At 38.3% G+C, this 16,349-nt stretch overlaps 1 protein-coding gene across 14 annotated transcripts in view; it reads left to right on the top strand.

Annotated features, from left to right (window-relative positions):
• BCAS3 (BCAS3 microtubule associated cell migration factor) overlaps positions 1–16,349 on the top strand; it is a 500,928-nt gene that overhangs the window by 357,582 nt on the left and 126,997 nt on the right. Inside the window, exon 27 of one of the 14 annotated variants that reach the window (XR_012155468.1) lies at positions 463–5,014. The exons of 12 other annotated variants lie outside the window; for them this stretch is intronic. Coding sequence is in view for 1 of the 2 variants with exons in the window: in XM_073315915.1 (XP_073172016.1) it covers positions 463–467 (5 nt within the window). In the remaining variant the exon portion in view is untranslated. Of the gene's footprint in view, positions 1–462; positions 5,015–16,349 lie in introns of those variants that run through there. One more of the 14 variants, XM_073315915.1, reaches the window with a different exon arrangement.

The following is a 16,349-nucleotide window of genomic DNA, read 5'->3' as shown; positions in this document are numbered from 1 at the left end:
GAAGGGTACATTTGTGCTTGTTTCTAAGACCATCAACGAGTGAAACAAAATGATGAAAAAAAGCTCAGGATGCTGAAAGGTTAAAAAGCATCATATTAGTCTCATTGCATCTTCCTTTGGGTCAGAAATGTGCTTTAGAATATTATTGCACTTCCCAAAAATTAACATTAGGTTTCATTTGTGTCAGATTATTATTTTGCTATTAGCTCTTACAGTAGACTTTCAGCACAGGAATTGTATGTTTTTGGTGGTCATACAGCACCAGCATAACGGAGCCATAGGATTTTTGGATGCTATCATAATATATAATTTACTACTTTTACTACTGCTAGTAATAATAATAATAGCTCAAGGGCAAACTCCAAAGGGGAAAAAATTGTACTTGTTCCCTTTTTTTGCTATTTCCTGATCTACAAAGAGGAGCTTAAAGGGTTTGGACTTTTTTTTCCTCTTGTTTTATAGGTTAGAAATGTGGGTGCTGTCTAGCCTGGAAGATATAATGGCTGAAGAACTAATAAGAAGGTGACATCAAAAGAAACAGGAAATTGAAAGTTGAACACTTAAGAGAGGGAAGGATTTTTAGTCATACTGGTTAAAATTTTCTGGAGTTCGATTTTGTTAATGCCTCTCTAATGTAAGTGACTAATGACTATTTTGGACAGAGGAAGCCTTTGTTAAAGATTTGACACCTGTCTCTCTCCAGTTTAGGTGCATGTGCTAACAATGCACATCCTATGTGATCCCGAAGAAGTCCTCTAGCAAAACTAGTGAAGCCTGTAGTTGACATTCCTGATATTTCTAATGTGGGAAGCAAGCAAAAAACAACGTAAAAACCAAAAATCAACAACATCAAATGACCTTCACCAAATGTTTTAGACCTTCTTTATACATTATGAAGGAAAAAATAAATGACACAAGCCCACTTTTAAAACAGATTCTTTGCAAGTAAACTTAACCAGTCTGAGATAGAAGCAAAAAAAGTGTAAGACCATATGCATCTTATTTTGCATCTCTCTCTATACATATATCATCACTTATCTAAATGGGCAAGTTGTGACATGGACTTTTATGCAAAAATTATTTAACTTGGAAAGCTTTACATATAATTCAAAATAAGCAACTCACAATTGTTCTGCTTGATTTAAAATATATATCTAAATGTAGAATTACTGTATCTGAACCTATTAATCTAGATGCATTAAAATAACTGTTGCAACATAAATTTTCAAAACGTAATAAATTTGGAGCTTACATTTTGACATGTTGCCATCTCAAAATACATATTAGACTGAGTGTGTGCCTTCTGTGCAGTAACATCTTATTCTGTTCTGGAGTGAAGAAACAGTGAGAGTTAGACTTCTAAAATATCTTTTTCTAGGACTCTGCGTTGATAAACAAGTAACATTTCACACAAGCCCTTTCTTAAAAATCATTGCTATTTGTTGATTTTAAAAGTGCGGACACGTATTTTGTCCATAAAAGACGTAACCATTACAACAATAATCAGAGATCCTTTTTCTTGTACATTTTTGACATTCTGCAGATCTGAGGTATTCTGTGTACTAAGGATAGTAGGCTTCCCTTTGGAATTCATATGTTTCATTAAAAGCCAGGGGCATATTTGGTTCAGGAGACCTGAGGTGACCTGTAATGGAAGCTGTCCTTTTGCTGCTTAGCTGGATCATCATTAGAAGAAACTGAAGTACAAGGCCAGGATACCTCATGATAGCATAATAAATCTAATACTTTAGTAATAGTAAGAACTTATGTAGCATTTTATATGTTCAAAGCACATTACAAACATAATTTAGTTCACATAACTTTGTTGAGAGGGGAAGGTAATCAATTTCCCCATGTACAGATGAGGAAGATTAACTGAATTCCACAAGGCCTCAGAGAGAGAGTCTGTATCAGACCTGGGAATAGCACTGAAGAGTGCCTCTACATTTTTGCATGGGGATGTCTGACTTTGAATCTTGATCTATGTTCATAGGCTGGCAGGAGGTAAGAGAAGACGGCACCCTTTTTTGGTAAACATATCTTTCCATTGACTATGTTGTCCCATTCAGAAATTAATTTTTGCCTTTTTTCTGTACTTTCACTAAAACTATAACCCTATTCTCGCTACATCTTCACAGTTGAGTGGCTACAGGTTTATTGACAGGCTGAGAAAGAAAACATCTACCAGTTGTCATGTCAGTGCACACAGTGAGCGTGTTCATTGGAGAGAATAAAGTTGGAGTTGTGATTAAGCCACTGGACTGGGACTCGGGTAATCGGGCTTCCATTGCTGGCTCTGCCGCAGAGTCCTTATGTGGCCTTGGCCAGATCACTGGAGGTTTATCTATGTGAGAAACTTGCACTGGTTTAACTTTAGGTGTGATTTTAAACCAGCTGGTGCAAAAGGCTATATGGACACGGTTATTTCAGTTTAAACCAGTTTAGCATTAATTGATTAGGAATCTCCATAGCTTTTTGTTCCGGTTTAACTAAACTGGTTTTAAACCCTATTTAAGTCAAACTGGTGCAACTTCTGGGTCTAGAAAAAGGCTGAATCTCTCTGCATCTTAGTTCCCAAATCTCTGTGTATCTTAGTTCCCCATATGAGGACAATGCTTCTTTTCTCTTACTTGTTGACAGGTTTGTATAATTAGAGTATAAATTCTTTGAGGCAGATACTATCTGTTATTATGTTTATGTAGAGCACCTAACATAATAGAGCCCCAGTGTCAATTGGACCTCTAGACACGACTGCAGTACCAATAATAATAATCATAAATACAGTTAATCACATTGCGGTCATAGACAGTTATGGGGAAAACGCACAGTTTCATCTGCACTAGCCAGGTTATCTGTCTGGACCCCTGAGTCACAGCTGTGATGACTGAGAAAGAAGTGCTGTACCTATTAGCTCCTCAATCAGAATTAGCTACCAGACAGCAGTGAACAGGTGAGTTGTCTCATGGAGATGCTTTAGCTGAATCCAGGGAGTTCTGGGTGTTATAGATTAATTGGTTGGTTTATGAACTGCTATCCATGTGCATTAAAAAATGATCTTTCTATCCTAAATCAGAATGCTGGGTTTGAAAGGTTGCATACGATCTACAGTAGCTATCTATCCTATCTAGCTGTGTCTCTCTTTAATTATATAAGCCTTTATTCTGTATGCATCACCACTGTTTCTGTGCTATCTCTATAAGGCTACCTATCAACAAAGCAAAGTGAATTGAGCATAAGCTTGATAGTAATTGGTTTGCTTGCAATATTTAATCCATTGGCAAGTAAGGCTGTGCTTTCTAATGCTATGTGCTTAACTGCTCATCCTTTCTTTTGTTGTTGGTTATTATTTGTAAGATGATATTGCCTATATATCCCATCTGAGACCTGTTGTGCTAGGCACTGTACAAATACATAGTAAGAAACAGTCCTTTCCCTAAAGAGAGCACAATCTAGAAGATATATTGAATGAAAAAGGATAAATAAAATGATCATTGAACTCCTGTCCCAGGGATCACAGGGACTGCTGGACTGGATCAGATCTGTCGTCCATCTAATCCCGTAGTCCATTACCAACAGTAGCCAGTACTAGTTGCTTCAGAATACGTGCAAAAAATCCTGCAGTTATGGGATAACATGTCCCTGGGGAAAGTTACTTTCTAGCCCCAGTAGTGAGAGATAGGCTTAAGCCAGGGAGCAGGAGGGTTCCCTAATGTTCTGAATATTTAATATTATAGCCCTAAATATACTTTATGTACTTTGTCAGTTCCAATATTGTGTATTATAGTACACCAGTACTAACCTTCGGCCTACTTTCTTAATATTCTAGTAACTGTAGCACAAGAGCAAGACAAGCATGTACACGCACGCACGCACAAACCAAACAAACTAAAAAGGGGCTGACTTCTCTGGTCTAACACGTTAATTTTGAACCCTGTTATGAAATTGGCCAGAGATTCCTGCAGGAGAACTCACCTTTCAGTAAGGTGACAGTCCATCAGCATAGCTGCCTCATACGCCAGCTGCCTTACTCCTGGCATAAGGGGGCAGAGGAGACATGCTGGATGTGGTCTGGAGGCAGGATGAGAGAGGGCCTGGAAGAGCTAAGCTTCGCTACGGCTGGTCCTCTGCTGATGTACAGAGCTTCCACCTCTGGGAGAAATTACAGCAAGCCTCTTGAGGCTCTAACTTCCACCAGGACGAGGGGGCTGAGGCTCAGAGAACTGCCACAGTCCATGACATGGAAGCACAGTGAAGAATTGGGACCTGAGTCAGAAATAATTATTCAGAACATGCATTAGAATAACCAACTTTTTTAAAAGATATTAATTGCAAGTCTATGCCATAGAAACCCCAGCAAAACCGAACAAGGGCTAAATCCTGTCTTCACCTCTTCGTTTCGTGCAACTATAGGCACGAAATGGTACTTACCAGAGCTGTTCAGACAGTAGAGGAAACGCATGGTGGAGTAGCAATATGCTAGCATCATCTTCGGCAGCCACGTGTCGCCCTCCGCAGCTTAAGGCCAGCCATGCCTACTAGTTGCTGGACGTGTGACTTCTTGGGCAAGTGGAATTGCAGCAGGCACAGCATCCAGTCTCCTCTCCAAGCTCACTCACATAGGTCAACTAGACACATAGCTCTGCTGCTGCCTGGGTTCTACAAAAGCTCACCCGGCCACCTTTTCTCTTAACTGCCTGACATAGGGTAAGATTTGGCCCAAGCAAGCTTAGGATAGCTGGAATTGTTAGTTGGTTTTACAAAATGTAGTGTAACTGTTCAGTTGTAATTATAGATCCAAGGGATCTAAACATCACACTTACATTCTGCAAAGCCGTAACGTTGTAAAATGTAACGTGTGCCCTGCTACCATATGTTACCAGAGTTTACCCTGACTACACAGCACAGAAGTCCTTAAAAATAAAGGAGAAATCTAACAAAGGAATGGAAAATCTCATCAACTCACACTGTATCCTAGATGCTGCTTCTGTGCCTCTGTTTTGGCACTGCTTGAAACCTTGATGTAAGACAAATAGAAATGTTTTCCTAGTGGCGTGAGATGCAGCAGACTGCTGCAGCTAGTGTGTGTTGATAATGCAAAATGCAAAATTATGTTTCTTCTATCAGTTGGGAATTTTGTGGAATTTGCTTCCATTTGACCGTGTTTCCAGATGGAAATAAGCAACTGCCTTCTTTGTTCAGGGCAATCTTCATTTAGTTTCAGTGTTTTTTTCAATAGTGTGCTATGAGATGTTATTCTACTTGAGTATCTGGAGGCTTTCCCTCCTTTCTGCCATTCTTTCATAGCTGTTCCTCTTTTTGAACAAATAAGACCAATTCCAGTGGAAGGGTTATAAAGTTGGTTGTATTTTTAATTGTTTTAATGTTTTTTTTATTTTTGTAGCACAGTAGTCTAGAACCCTGTAAAAGTTAGTGGTAAAATAATTTTTTAAGGGCAGACTGAGTTCAGATGGTTCAAATATACAAATTCAGTTCCAGCATTATTTGGATCTTCGCACCTCAGTGTCCCAGTAGAGAAATCAGATATTGAGTTTTTACAGGTTTTGCTGTAAAAACTGAGCCCGACAGAACTTTTAATGACTAATGGATTTTGCAGAAGTGATTTTACTGCCCTAGATGTCCATTAGCAGTTTTGGGCTTATTTCTTTGCTGGAAAGCTAAATGGCTGTTACTTGCACTTTTATATGAGTTAAATATTTGCACGAGATGACATTTGTAATTGTGGTTTATAATGTACAGTACTGCCATTTATAAAGTAAAAAGAAAAGTGATACAGAAAATTGTCAATATATTTAGGCATAATATATTTTACCTGTGGCTTAAAGCATGTATCATTAAAGTTTCTGTCTACACTATGACAGGTTTCAGAGTAACAGCTGTGTTAGTCTGTATTCGCAAAAAGAAAAGGAGTACTTGTGTCATCTTAGAGACTAACCAATTTATTTAAGCATAAGCTTTCATGAGCTACAGCTCACTTCATCGGATGCAACGATGAACATCCGATGAAGTGAGCTGTAGCTCACGAAAGCTTATGCTCAAATAAATTGGTTAGTCTCTAAGGAGCCACAAGTACTCCTTTTCTATCTACACTATGTCATTTCAGAGCAAACTCCATGCAGTTCTGATATGTCTGTTGAAGTCTCTTAGGTGCAGATTTGGTGGTGTTGAACTTCAGTCAACATCAGTTACATTGTATTAAGTGTCTACTGCTGCCCTTTTGCTTATGTATCCTACTTTATCAGTGATGGTGGGATTTTGAAGTATCCTGATAATCCAGGGGTGTTTTTTGTTTTGTTTTGTTTTGCTGTGGGGATGATTGATAAAATATCTTTCCACGAAATGAGGAGCCTAATAAGGCTGGCATTTTTAAATCTTTGTTGACCAGCCAGATATTTACCAAAAATAATCCTGTGTTATATGCTGTCTTGTTAGACAGATACAGATCTTGACTCTTAAAACATCCTACTGAATGAAAAGAAATATTTGTCAATATGTAAATAATAATATTTTTATCTATGTAATTCCAAGAATTAGCATGACATTTTAGAGATAAATATGGAGTCCCTGCCTATATGGCTGTACTCTAATACCTAGACTGTTACTTCCTGCATTGTAAGAGGATACAGAGCCAGATCCTGGGGCCCAGCCTATTAACATCCCCAGTGCAGCTCAGCAGTGATGTATGTCTGCAAATGTAGCTTTAAAATCATTCTGGCTTTCTGTGTATCCTGGAGTCATCAGATAGTAGTCCAGGCCCCGAACAAAATATAGAAACTCCTCCATGCTGCTCTATGTTATGCCAGTTGCCCTGGGACCTAAGGCCACCTCACCCCTCATTCTGAGTGTTGCACATGTCTACACAGGGAAATTGACCGGCAAATCTATAGCAGAATAATTATTCTGGAATAAAGTCACTTTTATTCTGGATTAGTGTGTCCACTCAGGTAAGTTATATCAGCATAATTATTGTGGTACAATTTATTCCACTACAACTGTATTGGTAAATTGCCCCATGTAAGCAAGGCCCTAGGAAAAAATGGCAGCACCCACATTGCTTAAAGATTTCCCTGTGCTGGGGCCTCCTCGGACCATTTCCTCTGGGTTTGAATCTGTTTTGTACTGGGAGACCGGCATCAAACAGATGGTGCTCTGGAGGATTGGGGTTCTTGTTTCCAAAATTTACATTTTTTTTAGAACCATGACGGTAGTAGTACAAGAAGATATTTGAGGTAAATAATGTGTGGGCCAAATCCTGTAGTCTTTACTCAGGTAAAAATCTTCTTACGAGTCAGTGTTTATTTTAAAAAATTAATTATTTTACTAGTGATCCAACAATGCAAGAAAGAAGAGGGATGATTATTATGTTATGAAGAGCTGTACAATCTACCCAGAATAAAATCTCCTTTTGGTGATTTAGGTTTTGGGTAGAGCTTCGGAAAGTAGTACTTTTTTTCAGCTCATCCCCCACCCACAATGATTTCAATTTTTTTTTAAAGATTTGATCACTCTGTCAGACAAGGGCTGAAGATCTGTTCAGCTTAGCCCTCAAGTTAACAAAGTGGGTAGCTTCTTAGCTTGAACTATCGATAAGCTGTAGCTTTAAAGTAATAAATGTTTAAATTTGGTAATCACGTACGTTGTTAAATGTATGTACTGTTATTTCAAGTCACACATTCCCTGCCTTAAAAGTCTTACAAAGATTTACAAAGACCAGGCACATGAGCAAAACGTGGAGCAACAATTCAGGGAAGAAAGGACAAGGGGAGATGATAGGTGAGAAGTAAAAGGATGAAGGATTTTTGGACGAAGTTGGACTGTAGGGGAAATAGTTGGAAACTGTTCCAAGCTAGGGGCGGAATGATAGAAGGTACAAAGGGCAGAGAGGACAGGGAAATGAAAGGAACAGGTAGACAAGACGCACAGGCAACAAGTGAGAAGAAAAGAGATCAGTTATATATGCGAGAACAAGTTTATGAGAAGCATAAGAGAGCAGATCCTCAGCTGGTTTAAACTGTTATTACTGTATATGTGGCACCTTAGAGACTAGCAAATTTATTTGAGCATAAGCTTTTGTGAGCTACAGCTCACTTCATTGGATGCATCCGATGAAGTGAGCTGTAGCTCACGAAAGCTTGTGCTCAAATAAATTGGTTAGTCTCTAAGGTGCCACAAGTACTCCTTTTCTTTTTGCGAATACAGGCTAACACAGCTGCTACTCTGAAACCTGTCATTACTGTATATATCACAATGGCAACTTACCCCAGCTGATGATCTGCTACAAGGAATTTGAAAAGGATGAATTAAGTCCAAATTTGATCTTAATCTGCCCTTCCTTGTTTTTTCTATTTAAATCTGACCTTTTAAAATAATTAGTAATTGATATGAAACAAGTGAAAAATAAATACTTAGTCCTGCCTTGAGTGCAGGGGACTGGACTAGATGACCTCTCAAGGTCCCTTCCAGTTCTATGATTCAGTGAAAATCTAACGTTAAACATGGGATTGAGCATCTAGGGGAGATATAAAAGTTAGGCCACTGCCCACAACAGAATTGCCTTGGTGTCAAGGAGTGTCCAAGCTGTTAGCTTCTAAATGATATTGCAGTTCTGGCATGCAGAAACAAGGGAATCTCAAGTAGGAGTCAAGAGGTTATTTTACCTCTATAGTTGTCACTAGCTGCTGGAATACTGTGTCCAATTCTGTGCCCATAATTAGAGAAGAATGTTGATAAATTGGAAAGGGTTCAGAGAAGAGCCATGAGAATGAATAAACAATTAGAAAACATGCCTTATCATAATAGACTCAAAGAGTTCAATCTATTTAGCTTAACAGAGAGAAGGTTAAGGGGTGACTTGATTAGCAGTAAGGGTAATTAACCCTTGGGACAATTTACCAATGGTCATGGTGGATTCTCCATCAGTGACCGTTTTAAAATCAGGATTGGATTTTTTTCTTCTAAAAGACATGCTTTAGGAATTATTTGGGGGAAGTTGTGTGGCCTGTATTATACTGGAGGTCAACTAAATGATCACAATGGTTCCTTCTGGCCTTCGAAGCTATGAATAATGAATGAGTGCTGTATAAAGATAATGGAGTAGAGTCTCCAGCTGATGTAAATTGGCACTGCTTCATGACTTCAGTGGAGCTAGGACAGTTTTCACCATTTGAGAATCTGGCCTAATATATACAGTTGGAATCGCTTTACTCAACAGAAATACGGCCACCTCTTACAGAAAGATTAATCAATGATTCAGAGCCATTGTATATATCCAGGGGACTACAGGGGAATTTTATTACAGACCAAGTAATGTAATTACCCAACTTGGAATTTGGCCTAGCCCTGCTAGGCGTAACACCTTCTCTCCCTAAAGAGGCCAATGGCATACATACTTTTCGACTTCACATCTCAGAAGAAAAATGGGACCTTCTGTGGCTCCTTGGTACTTACTTAGAGAGCAGAGCACCACCTACTGAGCTTCCTTCTTGACTTACGATCTCTAATGAGCCGAGAGGGTATGTCTGCAAATATATAAATAGCGTAGAATTTGCTATTTGTTAAATGGCTCATTTTGACTGCCATTTTTGTGGACCTTGGATTGGCACTGTGCTTTCAAACCTAAGATTTAGAGTTAATGATGTGCAGCACGTTCGTGTGGGATCCACGTTCTGTTTGCATCAAGACTTTATCCCCCTGGCCGTACCTCATCTTTTTCTATTTATAGTGACTGTTCTGGCACCTCCTGGTCAGAACTTAAACCAGAGCCAGCCTTTAAAGCAACTCCAGCATGACTTGGATGTGGGTGAGGCAAAGCAATTTGGAAATCACTCCCAGCTGATGGAGAAATTATTTCCAAGCAAGCTGGGTGGCTCTTGAACTGTTGTTCCCTCAGCAGAAATGAGATTAAAAAAATATTGTTGCTTTGACAAATAGGCTAATGAGCCACTCATGTTGCTTTATGTATTGAATATAGTTGCGTGACATGTATTATTATTTTCTAATTATATTATGTTATAAATTATTAACAAGTGTTTAATTTCTATCCAAACAGATCATACATAGGGGATCACACACTTAAGAATTGCAGCAAAATATAAAATTGCTGAGCCCTTAATAGATGCAAACTTGGAGACCCTGGTTATTTCTACCTTTTTCAACAGCCAGCTATGAAACTTCCTTGACCTTTTCACCTTTAAACTTTATTTGAACTTGGAAAGAAGACTTGTGAATCGTAAGGCGGTGGGGAGGGGTAGAGAGCAGGACTGATTATATGTTACCGTAACAGTAATACTAGCAAAATAATCCTCCTCTTGTGTATGAGTTTCTGCTACTGCAAGCTTCAGGGTAATAAGCTCACATGACATGCCTAGAGGCTAATGCTGGCCTATGCTTTTTTTGTACATATTTAAACAAAGGCTGATTATCCAAACAAGAATTTGGACTGCATCAACTGGACCAGCTTAAATTATAGTTAGTAAAACTTGGCGCCTTCGGAGCTTGGAATGTTACAATTACAGCTGGATCCTCATTTGTTAGGCAGCCTTACAAAATAATAAAACTGGAGATTTTTATCTTTACTGGACCAAGCTTAACTCTTTGAATACAGAGATGTAAGTGCCAAGTATTACAGTTACTGCTTGAGAAAACCATTCCTCTTTATCACTGTAAACATGGTTTGTGTTTGTGTTCTGTAATACATGGGGCAAAAAAAAGAAACTGTTTTAAATCTTACAAGTTGCATGCCAACACTGGTATTCATGCTGTGACAAATGTCACTAATGGGGGCATTAATTGTCCTTCAGAGTTTGAGATAAGTAGAGGGGACATGAACATCATGTCGCTTGATCACCTTTATTTCACTCTTATTTTGACAGTATTATTTGTTTTTCTTTACATGGCTCCTCTTCATGTTTTCTGTCACTGAAACCAGGATTTACATCTATGTATATGAGTGATCAGTGGGTCAGTCAGCTATTAAGCTCTCAAATGTTTTTTTCCAGCAGAAAACTTTGGTCTTAGGAAGGTTCCTTAGCCGGACTCTTCTTAAGCCTTTCTGGTTGTTTCTGCAGTTATCCGTTGCAATCGTTGTGGGATTGATTCTGGAATTAATAGGTGGTGCAGGAAGTGCAGACGTGTCAGGGTTTGATTTTAGCAAAAGTGGTCTTGGCCATTTCATTCTTGTTTTTCATTTTGCGCAGAGTGCAGAAGTAGGTTGGTTTTGGGTTAGTCAACTTAAAGCCTGATGCAGATGCCTCACATAAATAGTAAATGTGGCTGTTCATTCATTTAAAAAACATCATGATTGTTGGTTCTGAAAATTAATGTTCTTTTTCTGAAACTAAACATGGGAGCAGGGAACTAGATCATTTGCTGGTATAAGTCATAGTTTCATTAACTTATATGGAGCTACGTCATTTTACACACACTAAGGATCTCTCCGGTGGCTTTTTGCTCATAAGTGAACTGTTTATCTGCACTTTTTTAAATAACATGAAAGCATTTAGCATCTGCATCATTCAAAGAAAACATTTTTTAAGTACGAATGACTGAGACCTCAGTAATCAAGACTTTCTAGAATTATTTTAGGGCCTAGCTAACCTCTGTTATACCAGGTTATACCAGGAATTTAATAATTAATCTTTACTTTTCATTATAAATGCAGAGTGTATAATCACTACCTCACATTAATATGTGAACTTTATTTTGAAAGTTCTGTCATGTAGTGGTAGGGGATAATATGTCATTGCTGGGATCAAGATACTGTAGAAGTTCTGAGCTTTGTTTTATTGAATGGAAGGGAATTAGTTTTCTCCTATTTATAACTGAGAAGTTAAAGATTTTAAATCAAGATAAACTTGCAGATTCATAAGGTGCAACTGATTCTGGGAGAAATAGTCCCAACTGGGAAATAAGAAAGACCTAAGGAGAAATTGTGAGTTAATGTTTACTTTTTTATTACTATTTTAATCAAATGGCTTTACAATTGACCTTTTGAATTGTAGCTATTTTAAAAACAACACACACGCTGCACGCCTACTGGTCAGCGCCAACTGGTTCAGAGTACAACCACCAATCTGCTAAGCAATATGGGGCGCCACAAGCTCATCACTCTGATGCTCTGCTCTCTGCACTGGCTCTGTGTTGAATACAGAGTCCAACTCATGGTCTCTACACTGATATTCAAAGTCTTCCATGGTAATGGCTCTAGCTACCTGAGACATCACCTTGATTTCTGAAACCATGACCTTCTGCAGCAGTTGCGTTTCATGGAACTCTTGACCATTAGAGGAGACCTCTGAACATTGGTGACACCTGGATCTAAAATTTGAAACGGGCTGGTTTCGGATTGATTAATAGCTAGGAACTGGATGCTTTTAGAGCTCATGTGCAGGGAATTAGACGAAGATAAAGAGTTTCCCTTCTTTCTTCTTGCAGTCACGGATCCCTGGCCTGTGTTCCCCATGTAACCTGCTCCCTTGCAATTAGTTCTTCCCATTGGACAAACAGGCTAGTGAAGAAGTGGGGGTTCCCCAGATTAGCCTTTTTCATGAGCAGGATCACTTAGCAACTCAGAATTTAATTTCAAGAAACCGTATCGGATGTCTGGCCAAAAAGAGTTCTTTTCTCCGCTGCCGTTTATTTCTCCATTGAATCGTCTCACCTTATGCCACAGTGAGATGATTGAAATAGTGCTCTGGTGATTTAAGAGGTTTCTGATCTAAGTACACGTGCTTCTAGCACCTGCAACACCCATCAGGAAAATACCATTGGTAATAAAACAGAAAGAAGGTTAGTCTGATCAAATTAGATATTGAAGATAGGTTGATGATGGCCTAATGGTTGACAGAAAGAATCTAAAATTTTACAGCCTCTCTTAGGAGGTTATAAAAATCTTTTCAGCTGCCAAAAGGGAGTCGACAAATGCGGTCAACATGTGTAAATGAAAGCAACTTATTATCTCTGCGAAAAACTAAATTTCAGCCCAACAACCATGCTTTTAAAATGTGTTCCTCAACACCATTTAGCTCCTGGATGAGACCTTCAGTAACCAAAATAACATGCATATTCAGGAATCTGTGTTTCCCTTCTCTCATCTCTTGTCTCATACAATTAATCTTCTTTTCCTCCTCTCCCTTCTTCCTTTGCTAGATTTATCCCAAGGTCGCCAAGGGAGTGAATGATAGGATGTGAGATGAGAATTATTCACCATGGTAGGAGTCTCTCTGCCCCTTTTGCTCATAGTTCCCACCTTATAATTTCCTTCTTTCTTGCCTCATGGAAATATTCACTTTAATATTTAAAAAGCTCAGACTGAGTAACACGGAGATGACGAAAGAATGTGCAAGTCATGTCCCAAACTTCATCAGAAGTAAAAGGAGACCCTGAGTAGAAGAATGGTTTCAGAGTAGCAGCCGTGTTAGTCTGTATTCGCAAAAAGAAAAGGAGTACTAGTGGCACCTTAGAGACTAACCAATTTATTTGAGCAAATAAATTACTCAGATAAATGCTCAAATAAATTGGTTAGTCTCTAAGGTGCCACTAGTACTCCTTTTCTTTTTGAGTAGAAGAAGTTTCTCCAGCCACTTAGAGTTATGCTTGGGAAAGGAAAAGAGGCGATTTCTTATAGGACGTGTGATTCATACTTGCCTACCATGGGTCAGGTTCTGTCCACAACCCTTGTACTCCAACTGTTCTGCACAGAGCTGGCTGAAGTCTCCTGACTACAGCACAGTATAAGGCAGCCTGCTGTAAAAAGTATTTTAAGTCAATCCTTAGAATTTTTCCTACAAAAGATACATTTGGCAAATGTGCCTGGTATTTAATAATAATAATTAAAAAAAAAGTTGTGAACAATTTTGGCACAAACGTGATTACTATAAAAGCTACTGTACTCATAATTATTCATTGTTCATAGTCCAGCTGCATTGTAATAAGCAGAATTATTTTTGGGGTGTTTTAGTTTGACTGTTTAGTGGATATTATAAACCCCTGTGAAATGGCTTGTTTTTTGGTATATGATTGCCTAAGTTGTCGATTTTTTTTATTTGTAATAGCAAATTATGCACACACAAAAATAAGGATACGTTCAGCTGCCTTGGATTTTAAGTAACAACCATAAAACGGTCTGATTTTGCAATAGCAGTTGAGGTCACAGGATTGGGTCCAAAGATTGTATCTTCAGGCAACAGCCCAATGTTGTCTTTTTTTTTTTTTTTAAAGGGCTGATTTTAGTTATTTGATGAAAAAGGAAAATGTTCTCTTTTCTTGAAGATGCACAGGACATTCTAATTTAAAAGTAGATATCGCCTATAACCATATACTATATCTTAAAATCATGACTGCTTTTTTGAAGTCTGTTGGGGGAAGGTGCTAATATGGTACTAAGAATATTCTATTTCTATCCACAGTTAAGAATTCACATCATGGCAAATTTTATTTATTTCTTCATCTGGCTTCTGATGAGGGTAGAGTGGGGAGGAGGCATGCTTGGGATGATTAATTGCACCAGAAATAAAGTTGATTGAACTTTGTAATTTTCCAGTGGCTCAAAAGGTTATTTCCCAAGCAGTTATTTTACATGTGCAATGTATTTTATTTCATCCACTTGTTTATAATGTTCATCATTAATTACATGGAGGAATGATTGCCTCTTAATACTGGTTTATTATTGGACTCAATCATTATTTGATTTCTAAAATTCCATGTAAAATCTCCTATGTAGATATGGTGGCAGAGAGAGCCTAAACATAAATCTGTATTATTTAGAGATCAGCTACATATAATTTTTTGAATTTGCTTTGACATGCTGCTCCATAGTGTCTTCCATGAACAAGGACTAATGTTGTCTATAGGAACTATTCAGTCAGAATTAATGTGTGGAGAGGTCAGTTGTCAGGGACATATTGTTAGAAATACTTATCTTTAAAGGTTTCCAGTCTTTGAATAGAAAATGTCTGCCATGCAAAAACATGAACGTAGCTGAGTTTTGAGTTCTACAGAACATGACTGGTTTACTTTTTTCCAGCTAGCTAAAAATAGCAAATAAAATAGAATGTTCTTTGTCTATTCATTTATTCTCATGAAATTCTCTGTTGTAATTACTGTTGACCACAATACCACCTACTGGTGAGAGCAGAGCTGATCATAGGCCAGCTGCTTTATTACTAACCACAGCTGCTCTTAACTTTCGCAGATGTTTCTCCTTTCAGGCTGGCCAGTAAAACTTTATTGAACAGCTCAACATCAAGGGCAACATGCTCTACCTAACTGGCAGCTCAAGATCATATTGGGCTATAAAGTCAAAAAACAACAAACCTTGCAGTATCTATTTTTCCCGTCCCTCACCCTCTCCCTAATCTTTCCATTTCGTATACCAGTCCTTGTTAAACATCCAGGGCTTAATTTGTGCCAGGCTTGCCAGCACCTCTGGGCTTGGCAGTTCATAGTCCCAGCACTTCTGGGCTTGCAATGTCAGTTATGAAAGTAAAAAAAAATTGCTTGAGCCCAGGCACCTCTTTCATTGCAAATAAAGCACTGTAGCCATCCGCAACAACGCCCAAAAGAAATGTAAAGTCCACTTCAGATTTCTGCTGTTGCTAGCCATATAACATAGCAAAAAGAAACAATTTCTGAGGGGTAACTGCTATAAAGACTAATACTTCTGCTTGTTTGAGAACTAAGACTTCCGTGTTTGTGTTTTTATTTCTCGATTCTGGCAGGTGTACACACCGTTCCCCCTCCCCCCAAACTAGGTGAGAAAGTTTTTAGAAGTTTAATACCAATGCTTGTCTAAACTTCTCTCTGAATCTGTTTGGTCTATAAATCAGATTAGGAAATCTCATCAGAACGGGGTTTCTTGTGAGATGTCCAGCACTTTTTGATTTTGGCAAAGTCAAAAATATCTCAAGAATAGCTTTTCTTGAGGTATTTCTGCTTCCTGTACCAGCCTTACCCAAGAAGTTCAGAAACAATGGTCTTATTCTTTAAACTGTTACCAAACTTTTCAAACCTCAGAGGTTTGTACTGAAGGTACAAATGAAGGTTTAAGCCAGGTCTTATTTTATCATAAACTTTTCACAGAACCAGTTATCCCATAACTACTGCAAGTCTCATTCCTCCATATTTGGCTTACAACATACAGATGTACACAGATGAAAGTGTAGCTTGAAATATGTCCACCGACACAAAATCCAATAATATGGTCACCAAACTGGTATCTGAGTAGAAGAAATTCTACTGATAGTTATAGCAGTGTCACCATATGCTGTATTCTTTCTTCAGCAACGAAGATATGACCTCAGTCACTTCAGTTTTATAACACTGAATTAAAGAAC

This window comes from Lepidochelys kempii, chromosome 17 (genome assembly GCF_965140265.1).
Source record: "Lepidochelys kempii isolate rLepKem1 chromosome 17, rLepKem1.hap2, whole genome shotgun sequence".
Taxonomy (NCBI): Eukaryota; Metazoa; Chordata; order Testudines; family Cheloniidae; genus Lepidochelys; species Lepidochelys kempii.
This window is presented reverse-complemented; position numbering and strand designations above follow the sequence as displayed.